General features: G+C 39.3%; 1 protein-coding gene across 2 annotated transcripts; it reads right to left on the reverse strand.

Annotated features, from left to right (window-relative positions):
- Nucleotides 1-350: 350 nt before the first annotated feature.
- bmf2 (BCL2 modifying factor 2) lies at nt 351-10,928 on the reverse strand. Of its 2 annotated transcripts, none has more exons than XM_044106057.1 (4): nt 10,803-10,928; nt 7,876-8,112; nt 6,022-6,236; nt 351-3,660 (listed from the first exon to the last, which is right to left on the reverse strand). In XM_044106057.1, the coding sequence occupies exons 2-4, from the start codon at nt 8,087-8,089 to the stop codon at nt 3,544-3,546; spliced, it is 546 nt and encodes a 181-aa protein (XP_043961992.1). In that variant the 5' UTR covers nt 8,090-8,112; nt 10,803-10,928; the 3' UTR covers nt 351-3,543. The 2 variants fall into 2 exon arrangements, with proteins under 2 accessions (XP_043961992.1, XP_043961994.1); XM_044106059.1 differs by lacking the exon at nt 10,803-10,928 and adding an exon at nt 10,508-10,792.
- Nucleotides 10,929-19,356: the final 8,428 nt, after the last annotated feature.

Here is a 19,356-nt window from a genome sequence, read left to right on the forward strand (position 1 = left end):
ATTATTCAATGTTGTGTTTAAAGCTTAGTGCTACGCAATTATGTCGTAACAAAAGACTATCATTAGCATTATTTTACTTCGCAAGGGAGCCTATATTTTGTTCTTTAATTACAATAAACACTGTCTACATCAATAAAACTGATCAAAATAACTATTTTAAGCCCTGCACCTTTCCATAAATAATAATCATAAAATAAAGACTAATCTAACACCACAAGAAAGCCTGGTTATACGGTGAAAACTGTTTTAATACGAGGAAAAATGAAAGATGCTTACTCCTTTTAGTTAAAGTTTCTGCAACAAAAGTGTGTCATGATTTGGATTTGAAGAAATGAAGCACAGAACATGTCAATAGTTCATAAAGTTTTAATAGAAATCAAAACAGCAATGGTACCCATTTTACAACAGAACAAAATTAAGAGAAACTGTAAGATTTGGTGAGCCAAGCTCTTATGTACAGCATATTGCACTAGAAAAAGAACAAATATCCCGCCTGTCCTCCTCCTCTAAATCCCCCCATCGCTCCAGTGTCCTGCGTGGTTCAAAAAATCTGCACAGGAGACGCAGAGCAGTCCCAAAGATAACACAGCCAATGCTTTTGTCAGAAAGAAAAAAAACTGCTACATCTGGACTGGGTCTCGCTTCATCAGGACACACACGAGTGTGAAATCCTTGAGACCACTCTGAACGCAAAGAAAGCAGAAGGTGAAGACGATACAGCTGAGCGCAGAAAGATTCCACTGTTCGGTTCACGTAGTAAAAAGCGTTATTGTGATTCGCACTCAATTAAGTTACATTCAAACCTTTTAGGATATAGATTTCATCTCCAGGAATGTTGGACATGCATTTTTTTTTTTTTACTCCATTTACATATATTAAAAAGCCCTTTAACTGAGTGACACAGCAGACTTGGCAATATCCAAAATCAATAATGTCAAATGTTAAAAACTGTAATCATAGAAAACCAAAAACATTATGTTGTAGTTATTTCTTCTTACAAAAAACAGTATGTAAAATTTGTTGTATAAAGATAGCAACCGGTGTGTCAAATTTATGTCAAATGTATATATATATATATATATATATATATATAAAAAAAACAAAATACCAAATCACAACACTTGACAGTCTTTCTCGGTTTTTTCCGAAACAAAACTGATATTGATATCAAAGACCCTGAAGATCTGAACAGAAACGTCTTACTTCAGCCAAGGTTGAGACGGTGGAAAAATAACGTCAGGCTCCGATGGAGCGGCTGTTCAACTCATCTCAAACAGAAACAATACTGGGCACCGCGGCGGCTCATTTCCTCTTTCAAAGCCTCGCTCGATCGCAAGCTCATAAAGCACGAAAAACCCGAACGGCTAGGGCCGATCAATCAGCAATCGAGAGGGACAGCTCAGCACAGAAGTAGAAAGAGAGAGATGCAAATACAGTATACAGATAAAAAAAAAAAAAGAAGATAAAAATAAACAGAAATCTTTTTACAGTGCATGTTGCAAAAAATAGTCGTTTCTGGTTTTGAGAGGGCTCAGCGTAGGTGACAAAGGTCGCTGTTCGTGCCGAGAGTTGTCAAAAAGGTTGAGCCTGTGCCTCGCGAGCTTACGTTAGATTTGTGAAACGGGAGAGTCGGGATCGCTGAACTCTGGGATATACAATGCCAAGTGCAGATGAGGATGATGTCGGGGCAGGTCTTTTTACTCACAAGGCACAAGTTTGCTTTTTTTTTTCTTTTTCTTTGCTAGTTTTGATTGTCTTGTCGTTTTGCGCGATTTTTAACAACTCACGGCGTTTTTGCGCGTGAAAAAGAGAGAGAGAGAAAGAGAGAGAGAGAGAGAGAGCACGAGGCACATGGCTTTTAGTCCAACCTACTCACACGCAGGCTTTGAAAACTGAACGCACCCTGACGACGAGGAGAAAAAGGACTGTACAAGCCGAGACGGCGTCTGTACAGTAGCACTGAGCAGTAGCGCACAAAATAAATTAGAATAAATTATTTCCGATGAAACAAAAATGAAATTTATCTTCAGGGAGTAATTAAGTGAGTGTATCTGTGGTGCTTTGGACTGCAGATGACAGTGTGTATCAAAACCATCTAAACTGGCTCAGCGTTCAGTGTTTGCAGGAAACAAACTCAGCTACTCTCATAGCAAACAAACAAAAAAAAAAAACTTGACAGCATGTAACACACTTCATGTTCATCTCCTCTTTACCAAATACAGCTGAATGAGTTAGGTCTATGTGTTAGCATGACTGCTAACTACTTTCCCGAAAAAAAAAAAAAAAAAAAAAGATGAACAAAAAAAAAAACAATCAGTGTCTTCAAAGGTTTATATGACTATAACCCATGTGATGCCAAAAAGGAACAATCTCTAACATATTATTCCAGAATTTACATCGACACATAGTGGCTGTGTTGGTGTGATTCGCTGCACAAAGGTTGTAGGAACGTGTTCTCATGTCCGTTTTTTTTTCTCTTTAAACTGTACAGAAGTAAAGCTGGCAGTTTGAGACATGTCGCATTCGAAACAGCGCTGGAGAGAAACAAACCCCAACCCGCCTTGATTGCCAATACATCTGATCGACTGGCTCGAAGCCACAGTGCAGCAAAGGACAAAATTTGCGATTGTCGATCCAGCCAGGCGAGTGACTGGACGTTTGGGAGAACGATGGCGTTTTTATCCAGAGCTTTTCAGGTGATTGTTCACGGATCCCTGATGGTAATCCCAGACTGAGTGAGGCTTCTGGGCCTGTGTTGGTTTGTGCTTGTTTGGTCTCAGGACTTGCAGGTGGAGAGCACCAGACACGTGACCCCAAAACTATTACTGCGTCGGATCTTTGAGCGTCGTGCCCGGAATCTCTTTGGCACGTGCAATTCAAGTAGGTTCATTGGAACAGTTGATTTTCAACATGCATCTGAGAAGACCGACAGGTTTGATGAGCCAATGTGGAGAGGAGAATGGTGAGTACGGGCTTTCTTTTGTCTTTAGGAGAATAACTCAGAAATGTGCCTTGAGTCTTTCTTCAAAGGTTCGCGTATTTGACTTCAGCACGGACATGTCCACAGTCTTATCACCTAAACTTTAATCTTTATCGCTCTCTGTCTCTCTCTCGCATGATATTTTTGATGCAAAAGGGCATTTTACTGCGGCAGGAGGAGAGAGTAAGGCATTCCCTGGACAGATGGAGGTCCTTCAGGAGTCGACACACCAGATAAAAAGAGCAGTTTGCTGTACAAAATAGGTCATCTTACAAATATTTCCAAAATATCTCTTCAAACAAAATGGCTTCTTCTCGGAGATGCAGAACAAAACGAAATAAACCAACAAAATAACAATAATAATAATAAAAAAACCCAAAAAAACAGTAATCAGTCTCCGTCCAGCGGTGACCAGTGTCTTCTTCATCTCATCTTCATATTCAGTTAGAAAAAACAAAATCCAAACCCGTCGTTCCATCTTACAGTGCCATCTCTTTAAAGTTCGAGTCCTTGGTTCAAATTAGAGTACAAAGGCCAAAGTGAAAGGCCAGCTCAACATCCCTTCATCTCTGCTCTCTCCTCACGCGCGGCACCAGAGGCTCTCTTGGGAACAAATAGCCAAAGAGGGCGATTGTAAGGCGCATCCACACGGGCAGGTTTTGTCTCTGATGCCTCATGAACTGCAAGAGGAAAAAAAGAAAAACATACCAATGAATCTCACTTATCAGTAGAAGAATAACACCATGTGAGGTAAAACCCTGCGAGTGAGAAGGATTAGATCAACTACGCTGAATGTTTCCACAACTTTAGCATGGATCTAGAAAACATCACTGAGACGAACTCTAATATTTGCTATCTTTAATGGGAAACTTATGATTTTTTTTTGAAGAGAGGTACTGTGAAGTACCTTGAGATTAAGATAAATTTAGCAGTTTAAAGCAACTCCAGAAATGTTAGTTTTTATGGGACACAATCGGTAAAACTGCTAGTTTTGTTGCTAGAAAAACAAAGTCTGAATTACAGTGGTAAATTTAGGTGGGAGGAAGCTGCTGGCTGTAGGGCTCTGCATCATCAGCTGACCGTGAAGGGCTTGATATGCAGGAGGTGACATTCGAGATCGTACATTTAGACGTGCAAAATGTGGGTTCGCGGCGTGACACAAGAGTTGAAAAATGTTCAACTTGTGCCGCTGCCGTTGCGTCTCGTGTGCGGAGCCCATTAGTTGGATAATTTCAAAACAACTACGAGACAAGGGTGTGACATGACAAGGCCATATTTGTAGGTGCAGGAAAGATGTTGCAAAATCCACAAGCTGTCGGTGGAGTTTGAGTTCACTGACGGGTTGCAGCCACTGAAGCGCACAGACACAACCTTCAGCCTTCAGCCTCAAACAGAGTAACTTTGGTGCGGTTAAGACCGTCAGTGTTCAGCTGAGAAAGCAACACCAAACCTTGAATCCACCTCTTTGTGCAATGGTAGACAGTTAATAAAGCGTTCGATCTCATGTTTTAAATCGTTGAAATCAGCTAAATCTGCTGCACTGCTGTGGGGATTTCCACACACTCACTATGATATAACATCCACTACTACTGATACTACTGTGACTGAATCCAGATATCAAAAAGAAAATTAGGTTGCTGAATCTGCTCCATTATTTTCTTAACCAATGATGTGATCTCATTGGTTCCATTTAAGTGCGTCCAGGAGTCTCCCGCCTCCCTTCAGCCACCGGGGCTGAAACTGCCACCCGTAGATATTGCAGCTTGTTGCATAAGCACCCCAAGAGCTCCCTTCATCAGGGTCCCTACCAGTCTAGGAATCAGACTCTGCCACAGGCTATTTGATGCAGAACCGGCAGACTGGGTTGAATTTAAGCACCACCACTAAATGTACCCTAATTGTCCCTAATTGCCCTTAATTCTACACTACTAGGCTTATTTAAACAGTAACCCAGTGTTTCTCGTGAAGCTCATCTTTCTGCACTCGTTTTTTTATAGGTAAAGGAGAACAGTGTGCAATTTATTTTCTTATTATTCCCTAAACCATTAAGACAATGTGAATGCTTGCCCCTCTCGCTTAATGTCAGGGTGGGTTTTTTTTCTTAAAAATGAATATAACCACAAGTAAAGTTTGCTTAAGCCAGGCAAAAAGCCACACATTGGCCCGTAACGGTAAGTTCTGCTTGGAAAGCAAGCGCAGACGTCTAACAATAGCAACACAGGGAAGTGATTGGATATAATAACGGGTTATTTGTGAGGCTTCTCCCAATGGAATATTCCTCCACCGGGTAGAAACCAATCCGAGCTCAGACGCCTGACAAATCAGGAAAATAAAAGAAAGTCCTCTCTTATCTCTCTGCTAGAGAGTCACACATGCAAACCAAAACACACACAGACACGTACAGGCTGAGGCAGGCGGCGGGACAAGTGAGGTATTGTGGGTAGCCGTCATGTTACTGGCTGTGTTCATAAGTGTGTGAGTCAGAATCTATTTTTAGGCACGCGTATAAACAGCCGGCAAAGTCTACCCAGACACAGACGTGCTGCACGCTAACGTTTGTGACAGTAGTATCGATCTCACCTGCTCATCTTTGTACTCTGCAACGTCATTCTTCAAATTTTGCTCTTCAACTAGGGTATTTTTTTTTTGTCTCTCTGCTCTTTCAGGAATTCTCACCTTTTCTACGAAACTACACATTTAACCACTTCTCAAAAACCACACCTTGCTATCAAAGACGCCTTCATTCCAGAACAGTCAGGGCAGCTGATAAGAATCTTTAGCTGTACCTATTAATTAACATCACTAATAAAACTCACAGGCAGGACAATAACCAGCTTGTTTATCTGCTTATCATAGACTTTACCATGTAAATATGTGTTTTAATCAAATATTACTCATCAGTTCCAAAATCTGCCCCACCTCACAAGCTGTTACAAAACAAATGATATATTTATATACTATAACTTTCATCCCCCTTGATTCTTTGAGGCACTTCGCTGGTTTATTGTGGATTCACCTCAATGCTGAGAGCAGAGGCTTACCAGTTCAATGTGATCCTGGTGGAACTTGTCTCCAATCTCCCGGAGTTTACGACCAATTTGGGCCTCAGCACTCAGCCCCATCGGCTCCACCTCGGGCCTCTGTGCCATCCTATCGTCCTCCGCCCCTCTGTCCTCTTCCTCAACAATGTGCCTTCCTCCTCGATCCTCCATGGGCACAAACTGAGCGGGAAGATGTAAGGGCGCTCCAGCGTTGCCTAAAAAGATCAAATTAATCTTCTTAAAATCTTCCTTTTTATTTTTGAATACTTAACTTTTTAAAATAAATTTTATGAGTCATTATGTTGGGCATTTTTGCGTTGTTTATCATGGATTGTTAAATATTTCTTATAATGATAAGAATTATGATTTAGTCTTGACTCAATAAATTTCAACTAATGTTTTTTACATATAATGAAACTAACAGCAATATCGCAAAAGTAATTTTTACTACTTTCTCCGGTGCTTCTTCCACTAGAGCATCAATAAATATCAAAAAATAATTATAAAAATAAAAATTATCACTGATATAAATCATTTAAGAAAGTGGTGTCCTGAAGAAGCTTATTTCTAATGGGAATGTTTTTTGTTCTTCTCACTATGATTGTTCCCCCATACAGTCACAGCCACCCACAAACCTAAAACAGTCCACCCCTACCTCCAACCCAGGCCTGAGGGATAGTCTGTGGTCTAACTGAGAAACTCATGTCGACCTCTAAGCCACCAAGAATTTGATGACTGCTTCAGCTGCATCCTTAAGTGAGCAATATTCTCGAAGGACATGGGCAGCTTGAATGGTTGACCTCTGAAGGTCTTAAGGAGAGGTCATACTGTGGAAAAGAGCTGATAAAAGCCTTTAGACTTTAACATTTTGCCGTTTGTGTAACATATGATTCAGTTAGAAACTAGAAAAATCAGCAAGAGTACAAATAGAGAGTTCATAAATCAACAAGAAGACTGATCCGAGGTATACAATTAAAGCACCTAATTAAATCAACAAGACACTCAGTGAACTACCAGCTTTTATTGGGCTGTCACTGAGTTCACTCAGCCTCTGGCGCATGTATCTGCAGTCATGCAACTAAGAGGGAAAAACAATGTATTTGTTGTTATCGTGAGGCAGAATGCATTGCTATTCTGCCTCATGCACGACAGCAGACTTTGTTTGCAAAGGAGGGGTGGCACCAAGCCAAGCGTATGACATCTATTACTGCTTAGTTTACAATGAGCGACAAGGTCACAACAGGCGGTGTTTTTACCGTAGCGATGATTTTAAACCCAGAACAACAGGTAGCTCTCATACACCCATACCGAGTCGACAAACAAGCAGCATTCTGCTTCAACATTCATTTAATTTACTTAACATGACGTCACACGGATTGGATTAGACATGGGAAAATGCTATTAGATTCAGAATGACGGCTGTTATCAACGTGGGTATGTAACTTTAACTGTCTATAAAATTGTTGTTGTGATTTTTCCTTAATTAGACTTTTAATAACCTCTTGTAAAGAAAGCCCCTCAAAAAGAAACAGGGTAAGGTAATTATCATCTAAATGTAGTTAGGTATGCATTTATAGCACATTATAAAATAAATGTAATTTTGATAAGGCAGAAAAAAAAAACTGTTTAAAAGAACTATTTGATTCTGAGCTTGCTTTATATATTTCTATGCTATAGTAGTCGTGTAAATATTCAATGTTATTTTGCTAGTTGGGGAAAAAAAAAAAAATCAAGATTAAGTTTTAACCTTAAATAAAATATTTTAATAAGCTAGCTCTCACCAAGAAGCTGTGCTGCATATTTTTATTGCTTTGTTTTTCCTGTTTAGGGTCAGAATATCTCCCCACTCCTTACCGTTGAAGGGCATGTGAGGCTGCAGGTGTATGCTGCAGGACACGGCGTTGATGCCGTGGTTGCCGTGGTCCTGTGACCTGGCCACGACGGCGGCAGCAGTGACCGTGGCCACTGCTTGACTGCTCGACCACTGTTCGTGTTGCTTGACGTCCCCGAAGGGTAATACCCTGAGCTGTGAGGTGGGCAGTGACATGTCCTCCTCCTCATCATCCATCCGACGCCTCAGCGGTAAACTCCCTGGAGACAAAACAGTGAGGATACATGGCGTGGAAACTTTAGAAGGGGATCATTTAAGGCGTGAAATTGGTGTATTACCAAAATATACAAGCATGACTAAGTGTTTATGAGCATATGCTCCGTTAGTTAGAGGTGATTTGTTTCAAAAGGAAACAAAAATGCTAAATATAATCCTGTTTTCAGTAAAAACTTTGCCCTGTGGCAGATGGAATGATCTCATCCGATCTGCATTACATGGGAAGAAATCATTACTCATTATAATGTCCGGTAAGAAGCTTACATGTATGCCGTAACAATGAAAACAAACAAGCAGAGGTGGATCATCTCAGAAGCATGAAAGATGGGTATTTAAATTTATGTGTAAATGAAGACAGTAGATGCAGAATAAGCCAAAATAAAATTGAACAGAGCCCAATCATGTGGAAACAGCCTGTGCAAGGGGGGATTTAAAGCTTTGCTGCTCTCCTCAAGCATATTTTTGCCAATCCTTTCGAATAATGAGCCAAATCCAGACTGAGTGCCAGAAAATTCACTATGAGTTGCTTCAGCATCAAAATATATAATTATTTTGTTTGTTTTTGTCTCTCTAAAACTTACTGTCACCGGATAGATGCCTATCTGTTCTAGTAATCTACAAACGCACACCCAGTGGCAACTGAGTGCGAGTGAAACCAAAACTCTAGACTAGACCGCCAGTTGAGTGCGGTGCGTGCAGCAACCGTTTCATGACGGCGATAACCAGTTTCACTCTGCCTATTGGACACGGGAGCGTGCGCTCGCTCTTCCTTGTTGGCCATCTGCCCGAATTGGAAACAACTGTTATATCACTCCGTCAAGTGTGCCAGTAATGCCTTTTTTTGTCCTGTAAGTGGAGACAAACAGGCAGGGTTGTGCAAATGCGAAACTTGAAACTGGAAGCGCCGGTGTTGTGTTTACCAAGCGAGGCGGCTAAAGTCACGTTTCCCTTTGTGAAAGTTTCTTTGAGCATGATGTCATATCTGGAGCGAAAGCAAGTTAAAATGAACAAAAATAAATACTGAGAAGAATAAAAAGACATCAGCATAAAAATATGACTTTGATGTCTTTATCTTTTCATATGCAAAATGTAATAATAAAACGACACTGATTTGATTGCGTGTGATGGGCACAGCTCTCTTAGTTTCCACTTTTAAATTCAGGACAATCCCACAGTGTTAACTTTTTCTTCAGGAAAGTAGTATATAAAGTAAGTTAAGCAACAAGTTTCAACAATACCATATGTGCACTTAAGTTGCGTGTCAGTGACAAAGCAAGTCCTGTCTTGAACTTCCACTGGCAGTCAGAGGAGGACTGCCACTATCACCATAGCGTCAGACATATAAAAACAAACAGAGAATACAGGAAGACACAAAGAAAGGCATCACACACTCGATCCTCACTCACACACACGCACACACGCAGACACGCTGCCTCTGGGCTGCAGGGGAGGCCTGGCTGTTGGTCAGAGGCTCAAAGTCCCAGCACAAAGTGGCTCCCTCTGCTGCACCATCTGTGCTCACCGACATGCAAAGCTGGTCTGGGACTCGACTCTTCACGTACTGCTTTCATACTACTATGAATCAAAGGCACGTAAAGCTGAGAGTCTAGGGGTATATTGCTTTAAAGCAATACACCCCAATTTTTCTTTCTTTTTCTTTTTGCAAGCAAAATATAAAATAATATCAATGAATATTTTGTATTTGTATGACGAAATTCAGTATTTTATTTAGGCTATAAGGAGACTGAATGATATTGAGAGTGCTACGCCAAAAAAAACTACATCAAATATGTCAAGATTTATAAGTGTAGTAAAGTTGTTTTGAATCGCTACTGAGTCTCCGAAGGTCCACCGGTGAGCTGTGGCGCTTGCATCCGCATCAGCAGCTTAAAATCCGGACAGCCGTGCGCGACAACCCGCTGAGATGAACAGGACAATGCATTACAGCCAAGCAGCACTCACAGCAACACGGCTGCGATTACATATTGATAAAGGAACCGGGTGGATAAAAATGGCTGTTACAAAAGTTATACAAGTTAACCAGTTTATAACTGGTTTATAACAGTTATAAAGTTAACCAGTTTATAACTGGTTAACTTTTGTGTTACAACTTTGACCAGAGCTATAATTTGTCGCTAACCAGTTAAAGCAAAAACTAGCTTAATCTTATTTTTGCACAAGAAACCTACTTAGGGCGCTTTAAGACGATTTCTCATCGGAGAAAGTGTTCCGCAAATTCACCAGCCATTCAGCAGAAACTGCGATAATTACACATAATATCCTTACATCGTATAGCAATAATTGCTATAGCGAAAGTTGCTAACAGAAGAGAGTGCCCAAACACCAGTCAACATGTGCCGGGACGTTGCTGAAACTCACCCGTTACTTTCCCCCAGTGCTCTCGCTCGATGACACCGGCACGTTTAACAATAATTCATATACGAACCAGCACATAAATCCAATTCTGCTACCGCTTTCACCCGCCTGATATCCGCTTATCAACACCCCTCGTCGTGTCTGTGCCCGGGCATACACATGGCCGGTCGCCCACTCCGCTTGTTTATAAACTCTGGTCCCACATATGTAAGCACGCGACATGTGTGCGCGCGAGCTCCTCCGTTACGTTTTGTGCCCCCGGCTTTCAACAAAGATGCGACCGCTTTAAAACACTCACCGCCAGAAAAAGCGCTTTCCGTTGTTATTGGTGGTATCTTGACGAGTTGCCGTCTCCTTGATTCCTATGGAGTGTAGAGGTTGGAGCCAAGCACCTTCTCGCATTACAACCATCAGACTTCTGCTGGCAGCAGAGGGGTTGTTTTCCTTTTTTTTCCTCCCCCCCCCTCCTCTCTTGTGTCACAAGTGGCCCGCCCATCTCAATGTGAAAGGCGCCACACTGTTGTTATGCAAATAAGACATTGACAGGTTAGAAAATGCAGCTTAGGTTGTATTTTTTATTGTATTGATTTTTGATGTATTTGTACTAGTATGTATGCTGTTTCTTAGATATTAAGATAGGAAGAGTTAAAATTGCACACAGAAAACCCCCCGAATGTTTCTGTTTAGAACATTAATCAGTGATGTATCTATAAACTATTCAGTGCTGAATTCATTACTATATACAATGATTTAAATCCATATATCGCAAAAACTGTGTTCTGTCAAGTAAACAACATAAGGAAGGATACATTTGCATTGTTTTTCTTTTTTTCCTAGATGTCACGATGACCTAACCATTGAAATGTACACCCCTTTGCTCTATTACACATTCAAAACTGCCTTTCCATAGTTTTCCTAAGATGATCCTGTATTGTTTTTCGGGGGGAAAAATAAATGTCTCTGGCCCTTTAACAGAACAGCCCTCTTTGCCTAGTATAACCTGGTGACACGCACTGAGCCTATCAGGTTTGTTTGGTCCCGCCTCCTGTTTCGTGTATCTTGACACGTGGAAGGAAAAAAAAACAAACAAACCCAGATAAGACATGTGACTGTCTTCAGCCGCAGCTCAGCTGATTGGGAGCTTCTGCTAGATAGGGCTGCTGCACCCACCCAATTGCTGAGGTGAATTTGATGATGTGCTATGTTCTGTCACGGCAACAAATAGATTCACAAATGTGATTATCCCACATGGCTGTGAAAAGGATAAGCAAATGTAACTGTAAATAGATATTTTCACTGGGCATTAAAAGCTTGATGGGTTTTTATTTTCTGTGCCTAAATAAATGCTGTAAAAAATATTATTAATTAAGCAACAGCATATTCTATTTGTTCAGCATATTGGTCCTAATTTAAACTATTTCACTTATGTTTACTCTGTCTTACTTTCCTGTTTGGAAAGACGTTACAAGTTTTGGTTTCAGTGAGTGTTTCAGTCATGACGCACAGTCGCCAACCTCCATTTCCCCTGTGCAGAGTTATCCATTTCTGTCCACTGCAAACGTAACAGCATTTTAAAGATTCATGAAACAGTGTTTGCATAAACTACTTTGGCTCTGTTGAGATAGTAATAGAAATTTGCTTTAGTCTTGGCCCCTCTATGAATAGCTATTGTCTTCACCGATAGGCTAATAGAGATTTATACTAAATTGAGGCGTCTGGGGAATTATCCACTGCACCTAATCCTTTTTTGTTGATTCACTGACTTTAGAAAAAAAAATATTCAGGTCAAATTTTACATTTTTATCTTGGCACATGAGCAACTTCATTTCAGTCACATTATCAAAGTGGGAGTCTGCTGCTCTCAGCAGTGTACGCCACAGTCAATCCCCTGTTTAAAATGGTTTGCAATCAAATCTCGCTCGCTAGTATCCTTCCCCCGGTTACACATTTTCGGTGTTTAAACTGTGACTGACATAAAGCACTTTATAAAACATTTCCAGAATATTGTGTAAACCAAAAGCTATTTGTTAACAAAAACTAAATACTGGACAATTTGTGTAATGTTGTCTTGCATTCTAACACTACATTTAGAATGTGCCATACACAGCTTGAATCTAGATTACAAATAAAAGAATCAGAAGCTATCAATTGAGAGAAAATCTACTGAGAAGGCTATTTGTAATACATGCTATTTCCTCAACCAATCAATCAAATCGTGGCTGTAAAATGTTATCAAAAACAATTTAGCAGAGTTGTTTATTACCCATTACTTCAGCAGAATTTATTTTCCAAAAACATCCATCCATGTTCTTTTTCTTTAATGATTTTTGTAATGTTTATATATTGGGAGGGAGAACTAGGTGCATGTTCTCACTGTATTCATTCTGTGCAGGTGCCAAGTTTTGGGTTGCAGTTGGTTATGAGTGCTGTTACAGACAGATAATAAACTTTTTGTCAGACAGACTTTGCATACAAGCAGACATGTAAAACAAGGATCACTGTTAAATGTCACAGTTTTGTACTTTATTAGTCTGCAATAAGAGTTGGTGATTCAGGCAAATTATTTCATTGGAAGGAGCACAACATCATGCTGTGGCATGCACAGCAGCTACGTGTCACATGACTTTTTCCTGCTGACCTTTGGCCTCATTACTTGAAGCATGAACCAGATGCAAATCTGTCTGTTTGGGTGCATTTATGTAAACTTGACCTGTAAACTCAATCTAAAAAAAATATGAGCTGTGTAAAATCTAGCTAAGCATTTTGTCACATTACAACTACAAACCTAAATGTGTTTTATTGGGTTCCAATGTAGTATATTGCAACAAAGTGGCGTACAACTAGAGAACGGTTGTTTTTATTTACAAATGAAAATCTGAAAAGTGTGGCATGTATAAAGTATTCAATACTTTATGGAATCAACTTTCACTGCAATTACCACTTCTAATCTGTACTATCTATGCACATACAACAAAAATAACTGTATTGTTAAATTTGTTTTTAGAAAAAGCAGTTCAAGCTCACTCAGCCTGAACAGAGAATATTTGCGAACATTAATCTTCAAGTCCACAACAGTAAACTGTACTTAGGTTTGGACACTGTCTGGGCAATCAGGGTGTATTCAGGGTAATGTGCTGAGTTAGTTATTCACTACACTTTGCAGTTTGAAAGAAAGTTTATAATTGTGGGCTCATCATCTGATCATAGCTCTGTCTTTCACAATTTTGCTCTTCGTAGTTCCCTCTGCATTGTAGCTTTTATTTGTAGTAAAATATTTTGAAGTAAAAGCTACCAGCAGGATATATCATAAAGTAACGCAAACAGATTGGGACTGAAATGTCCTTTACTGCATTCAAAGTTTACAACACTACAGAGCCATTTTCAGCTCAGTCCCTAGGGCCGTTCACATTGTCCTCCTCTGATGGATGCACTGTGACACTGGCATAAACAACAACCTTCACTGTTGACCCTCATTGCAAGCTGGGGGCACGCCTACGCATGGCATCACTCAAAAGAGGAAGAAAAAAAAAATGCTGTGAAATCATGGCTGATCTGTGGGGAAAAAAGGGGGTTACTGAGTGCAAAAGAGTGAAGCAAAACAAGGCAAGTGAGACTATTTGATCCATCGTGTGAGTCCTATTTTCCCCCAAGAGACAATGCGTGGATGAAGGCAGACGCTGCAGCCTTTGAATGGAGTGCTGGTGAACTCATGCAGGATGTTATGTTTTCACACTGTCCCACTCCTTTGTTGTGCAGCTGATAACATGCAAAATGTTGCTCTCTCAACTTTTCAGAAAATTCCCATGCTGAGTTTACTGGCTGTCTAGCAAACAGCCCCCCACCCCTGCTCAGCCCTGCCTAAGCTGCAGCTCGACGGCTCCCAACCCCCCATCTACAGCGGCCCCACTCCACAGTGAAAGGGACCCCACCCAAAACTGGGAAGAAGCAGTCAGAAGGGGGTTGTTGTTGCATTGTCTGCATGTCTCTGTGAATTTATTTCAAGGAAAGCCTTTTTTAAATTATTTCTCATTGAAGCTAATCACTTGTCTGTGAATAAACATCCAAGACTATTGTTTTTATTTGGAGTTATTTCAATCACGTTTGTTATTTTGCAACACAGTATATTTCCGTTGAATGTATTTATGTACAGTTCCTTGTAAAACTATTTCTCCATCTTTAACTCATCACATTTTGTCAAGTTACAGCCTAAAACTTTAATGCATGTTAGTTGGATTGTTTTTATTATAGACTACCACAAAGTAATACACAGTTATTAAGTTGAAGGAAAAGGACACAGGATACTCGCATTTTCTTTGCAAATTTAAATGGGAAATGTGTGGGAGTGCATATGCAATCCGCCCCTAAGTCAGTACTTTGTAGAACTACCTCTGGCTTTTCTTTTTTTATCACTACCAGCTTTGCATATCTAGAGAAATCTTTGCCCATTCTTTCAACAGATTATAGTTAAACTGAAGGTAAATTGAATGGAGACAACATGAGGAGTTTTCAAGTCTTGCTACAGATTCTCAGCTTGTTGGAGTTCCTGTGGTTTTAAACCCTTGTCTTGCTGAATTTCCCCATTTCAAAATCTTTTGAACTCTGTAACAGATTTCCCTCTTTCAATCTCAATGCACCTTTCCATCAACTCTCACTATCTTCCCATTCTGTGGTCAAGAAAAGCTCTTCCACAGCATGATGCTTTCACCATGTTGCAAAGAAAGAATGAGTTGATCAGGGAGAAAATAGTTTTGTACTTCTACAGGTTTCTTTAAACTTGAGCTGTATCCATACTCAGATGGAATTACACAACAAAGTCCATAGGTAAGTGGCTGCTTACTTTTGTTTATTATGGTTGGCATTATGGAGGACACACAAATGCACTCCACACGGTTCAGTTTTTACTTGGAAAACACTAATATGCTCAAGTGTTCTTTTTTTAACTGAGAATTCCCTTCTGTTAACTTACACATTTAGGTTTAAACCACACATTAAAACATACTATTCCACTTTTTGTGACTTCAAAATTGTATCAGCTTTCTCTATGAAGTAGTTAAAACAAAACAAACGGGAACATACACAAACAAGATTAGAAGGTATGACAGTTTTCATAAAGTTTAATGTGTGAAGAAGAGATAGTTCTTCTGTTTTATGTATTTATAAAACAACAACAAAAAACAGATCAATAATACATCAATATAGCTCCCCTGTGTTACCATTGGCAATAGCTAATTAGAGCAAAATTAAGCTCCTGTAACTACACATTTTCAATACTCTCACTTATTTTATTGTCATTTTATCAAGTATATCTGAGAGGTTTTTTTTTTTTTATCAAGTTGAATTGCTTAGGTGCAGTCTACTTGTCAATGTTGTTTTCCACGCTGATATGTTAATTGTATTTGTGTGTATTTTTTTCTTCTGTGAAGACAGCATGATATGTGGCCGATGTACGGCATTCAGAAACACAGACGTCACATGTTGTGCAATCTCATCTACTGTTTTAAGTCTTTTGCTGTCTTTTACTTTGAAGTGTGCCACTTTGAGTCCTTTGAAGAGGCAAAGCAGCCTCTGTGTTAGCTCTGAACTCAGAACTTGTCATCTAAACCTGAAACTTCCTGTGCCTCTAATGTGTCAGGCACAGCAGCAGACAGCGTGTCCCAGCCCATTTATGTCTGAGCCATTTTTTTCTTTCTTACCAGTGAGGAAGTCAAAAAATTTCTCCTCAGCAAGAGGTGATAAGACTCTGAATGTTGAAATTATTCAAAGATTGCCACATCATAACACAATTTGCTTGGTGGCTTTTTACTTAATGGTACGTGTCAACCAGGCGCTTTGTCTTCCATCTTCAGCCCGCTCCCCACACAAACAACCCGTCATTTGTTTGTGCTTGTACAATATGCACTTTCACATCCCAATTTTACAGTTTCCATCCCGGTGTCATTTAATTATCTGTCCAAATCCTGGTTTGAAAAGGCTGTTTTTCACATAAATTGATTGCAAAACAATGTGACAAAGATGCAAAATTTTCCTGTTTTCTTTTTTTTTTGGAAAGCTCAGTCCTCCTTTATGTCCCCCTCCTCCTGCCTGTTCTGTCAACACCTCTTGATTTTAGCCACAGGTACAGCAGGGGCTCAGCAAATGAATTCAGCTCTCCCTGGGTTCATCCAAAGGTAACACATTTGAAGCCCAGAACCACCCGAGGGATACACTTCCCTCACTATTACGTGTATTCTGACACCACTTTAATGTGATGAGTTGAATGTAACTATATATAACACATACCAGACACCGTTTGAAAGACTTATGTGGGACTTAATTCAAGCATTGTGTCTGTCAGTATGTCTTCACACTTCCAGCTGCAGGGAAAAGTTGCTGGTAAATGAACTCTTAATGATTACTGAGCAGCAGCAGTGGCTCGGGTGGTAAACAAATCATTTGTCAGGCATAGCGGCAGAGTGATGACACCTGGGCAATATCCAAAACAGCCTGTGGATGCAGTTTGCAGGTGTCCTTCAGCTAGCGTAGATGTGTACTAGTGTTGTTATTGAGACTGCTTGGCTGATTGTGCCATTGCCAGGATCATAAGCATAATGCAACACTGCATTGCATAATTCATCAGGGAACAGAAAAATAAAAGAAACAAGACCTGCTTGGTCTTGCAGAGAGCTCAACAGTCGTCTATTATGTCATTTGTTAGATGTAAACAAGAACCGGAAATTTGACTCAGTACTCAAAGTTTTGAGAACTGAGTGTCCAAATGTCATGTACTTGAGTAAAACTAAAGTCCTTAGTTTTTTGAAATAGTTTTCAATCAAATTGTATGATGTTTAAAGCAAAACACTTAGTTTATGAAGCAGGAGAAATATTTTTTTTTTCTGTAAAATTTAGCTAGAACTGAATTTAAATGTGTTATGAGTCAAATTATCAATGTGGTCCATGAAGACAAAACCTAGTAGAGTTTGCAAATATCTAATTGTAAATTGGTATAGCATAAAAACAAGAAGAAAAGCATTTGTTTTATTTTAATAGGATAATCACAGATGAACTAAAACCAGGATTTACATGAAGCTGCCCAGTGAAAGGCAAGATGTACTTACGAAGGCATTTTTTTCAAATGCATTTATTAAAGACATCCAGCAACTTCACTGCAGCTCATTTGGTTTTTCAATCACCTCATTCCAGTAGTTCTGTGAAAACCAAGGTCTTTCAGAACACAAAACAGTCAGTCTCAACTACAAATACAATAAATGCCAGATTTTAACTGTAAAAGTAAAACTCATTTAATTGAAGCACATCATATTGTATCTGGGCAACTGGTCATGTGGTTTAAAAAACTGGATTTCAGTGAATATTAAACTTTTTTAGCGGAACTATTTCATATCCAAAAATAGCCTCAATGAAAGTGTTCTTATCAGCAAATTCTACCGTCACATATAAGGTACACCTGGCTGGGTGAATGTATTTCACTATCTCTCTCTCCTCATTGGTGGGATTATTGCTGCTATTAACTTTATTTCCCATAGAAATAATTTCAGAGCTTTTGTGTTGTTTCTGCATCTCCTTCCTGTCGCTTCATAGTCACAATTTGCTTACTCAGGAGAAGGAAATGTTGCAAAGTCAACCCCTTAATGCAATAGTCTCAGCTTCTATAAATAGATAACTTTTCAGCAGTTGGCAGTAAATTAACACTTGTCTTTGACTGTACTATTTTACTGTATTGGACTGGATGTGAACTAATGGGATTCTATGTAACTGACATATAGAACTAATATTAATTGGGTCTGAGATAATGCAACAGATAATATTTTCTGCCTATCGGTGCAATATAAAAAGCTTAATTGTTTAAAGTCAAAGGTAAACAACTTTTGTAAGCATAAAAGTCCATATTAACATTCTTATTGTTGCTTTTTTGAATATAATAAGTATATACATTTTTTCAGTTTGATTGTATTCCCTTATCTAAGAATGAAGCAGATTCTAGCTACCAACAGGAGACTCATCGCTCCTCATAGCTAGTATTTCTATCCCTAATTACTGAATGCACACCTGGCCAAGCGCACTTTCTGTGGAGGGTGCTTGGTAACCTTTTTTGATAGGCTGAAAGAAAAGGTCAGAGGGGTCAAAGAGGAGGATGGGTGAAAAGACAAAATGTCTTCCCCAGTTTTCACAAAGAATGCTGCACAGTTTGACTATGTTGAAATGACACTGAAAAGCTTCATTGTCATATTCTTAGGTTTATTCATTAGGTTTCACAATGTAAAGTTACTAACTACAAAACTATTTACACAAAAGCAATTTGGTGAACTTGCAAAGTAAGGCCTGAAGTTTGAGAAATTTGTTATATATATATATATATATATATATATATATATATATATATATATATATATATATATATATATATATATATATATATATATATCGGGATATAAGGGAATTAAGAAATGCTTGAAAAATAATGCCAGTTGGATCTTGTTAAGAGCGCTGTGCACACAGGAACATTTTTATTTAAATTAACTAATGTAATTTATTGCAGATGCATTGTTTCAGGGAGTTACAACCCCTCTTCTAACCCAACCCTCAGTCTCCTGTTTTTTTTTTTTATGTATTTCCGACAGCATCACAGATTTGTTGTAATTACCACAGAACATTACTTCTCAGGTGGAGGTGAAAGGTCTAATAGGGGATTTTGGGTTGAGTTTTCAAGCATGTACAAAATACATGAAAATCAAATTTACCATTGGCTCTAATGTTATGCAAAGCTAATGAGTACAACAAGCAACATCTGATGTTGAGTTCAAGCACAGTGATTATGGCTTCAATCAAAGGAGATCAAAGTTGCATCTTATCACTGC

The sequence above is a fragment of the Gambusia affinis genome, linkage group LG22, assembly GCF_019740435.1.
Source record: "Gambusia affinis linkage group LG22, SWU_Gaff_1.0, whole genome shotgun sequence".
In the NCBI taxonomy this organism is placed as follows: Eukaryota; Metazoa; Chordata; class Actinopteri; order Cyprinodontiformes; family Poeciliidae; genus Gambusia; species Gambusia affinis.

Coding starts and splice junctions, on each gene's coding strand:
- bmf2 (XM_044106057.1), bottom strand. CDS start 8,089: ATGGATGATGAGGAGGAGGACATGTCACTGCCCACCTCACAGCTCAGG. Junction 6,237..7,875: donor GCCTCACATGCCCTTCAACG/GTAAGGAGTGGG, acceptor TGATCTTTTTAG/GCAACGCTGGAGCGCCCTTA. Junction 3,661..6,021: donor ACCAGGATCACATTGAACTG/GTAAGCCTCTGC, acceptor TTCCTCTTGCAG/TTCATGAGGCATCAGAGACA.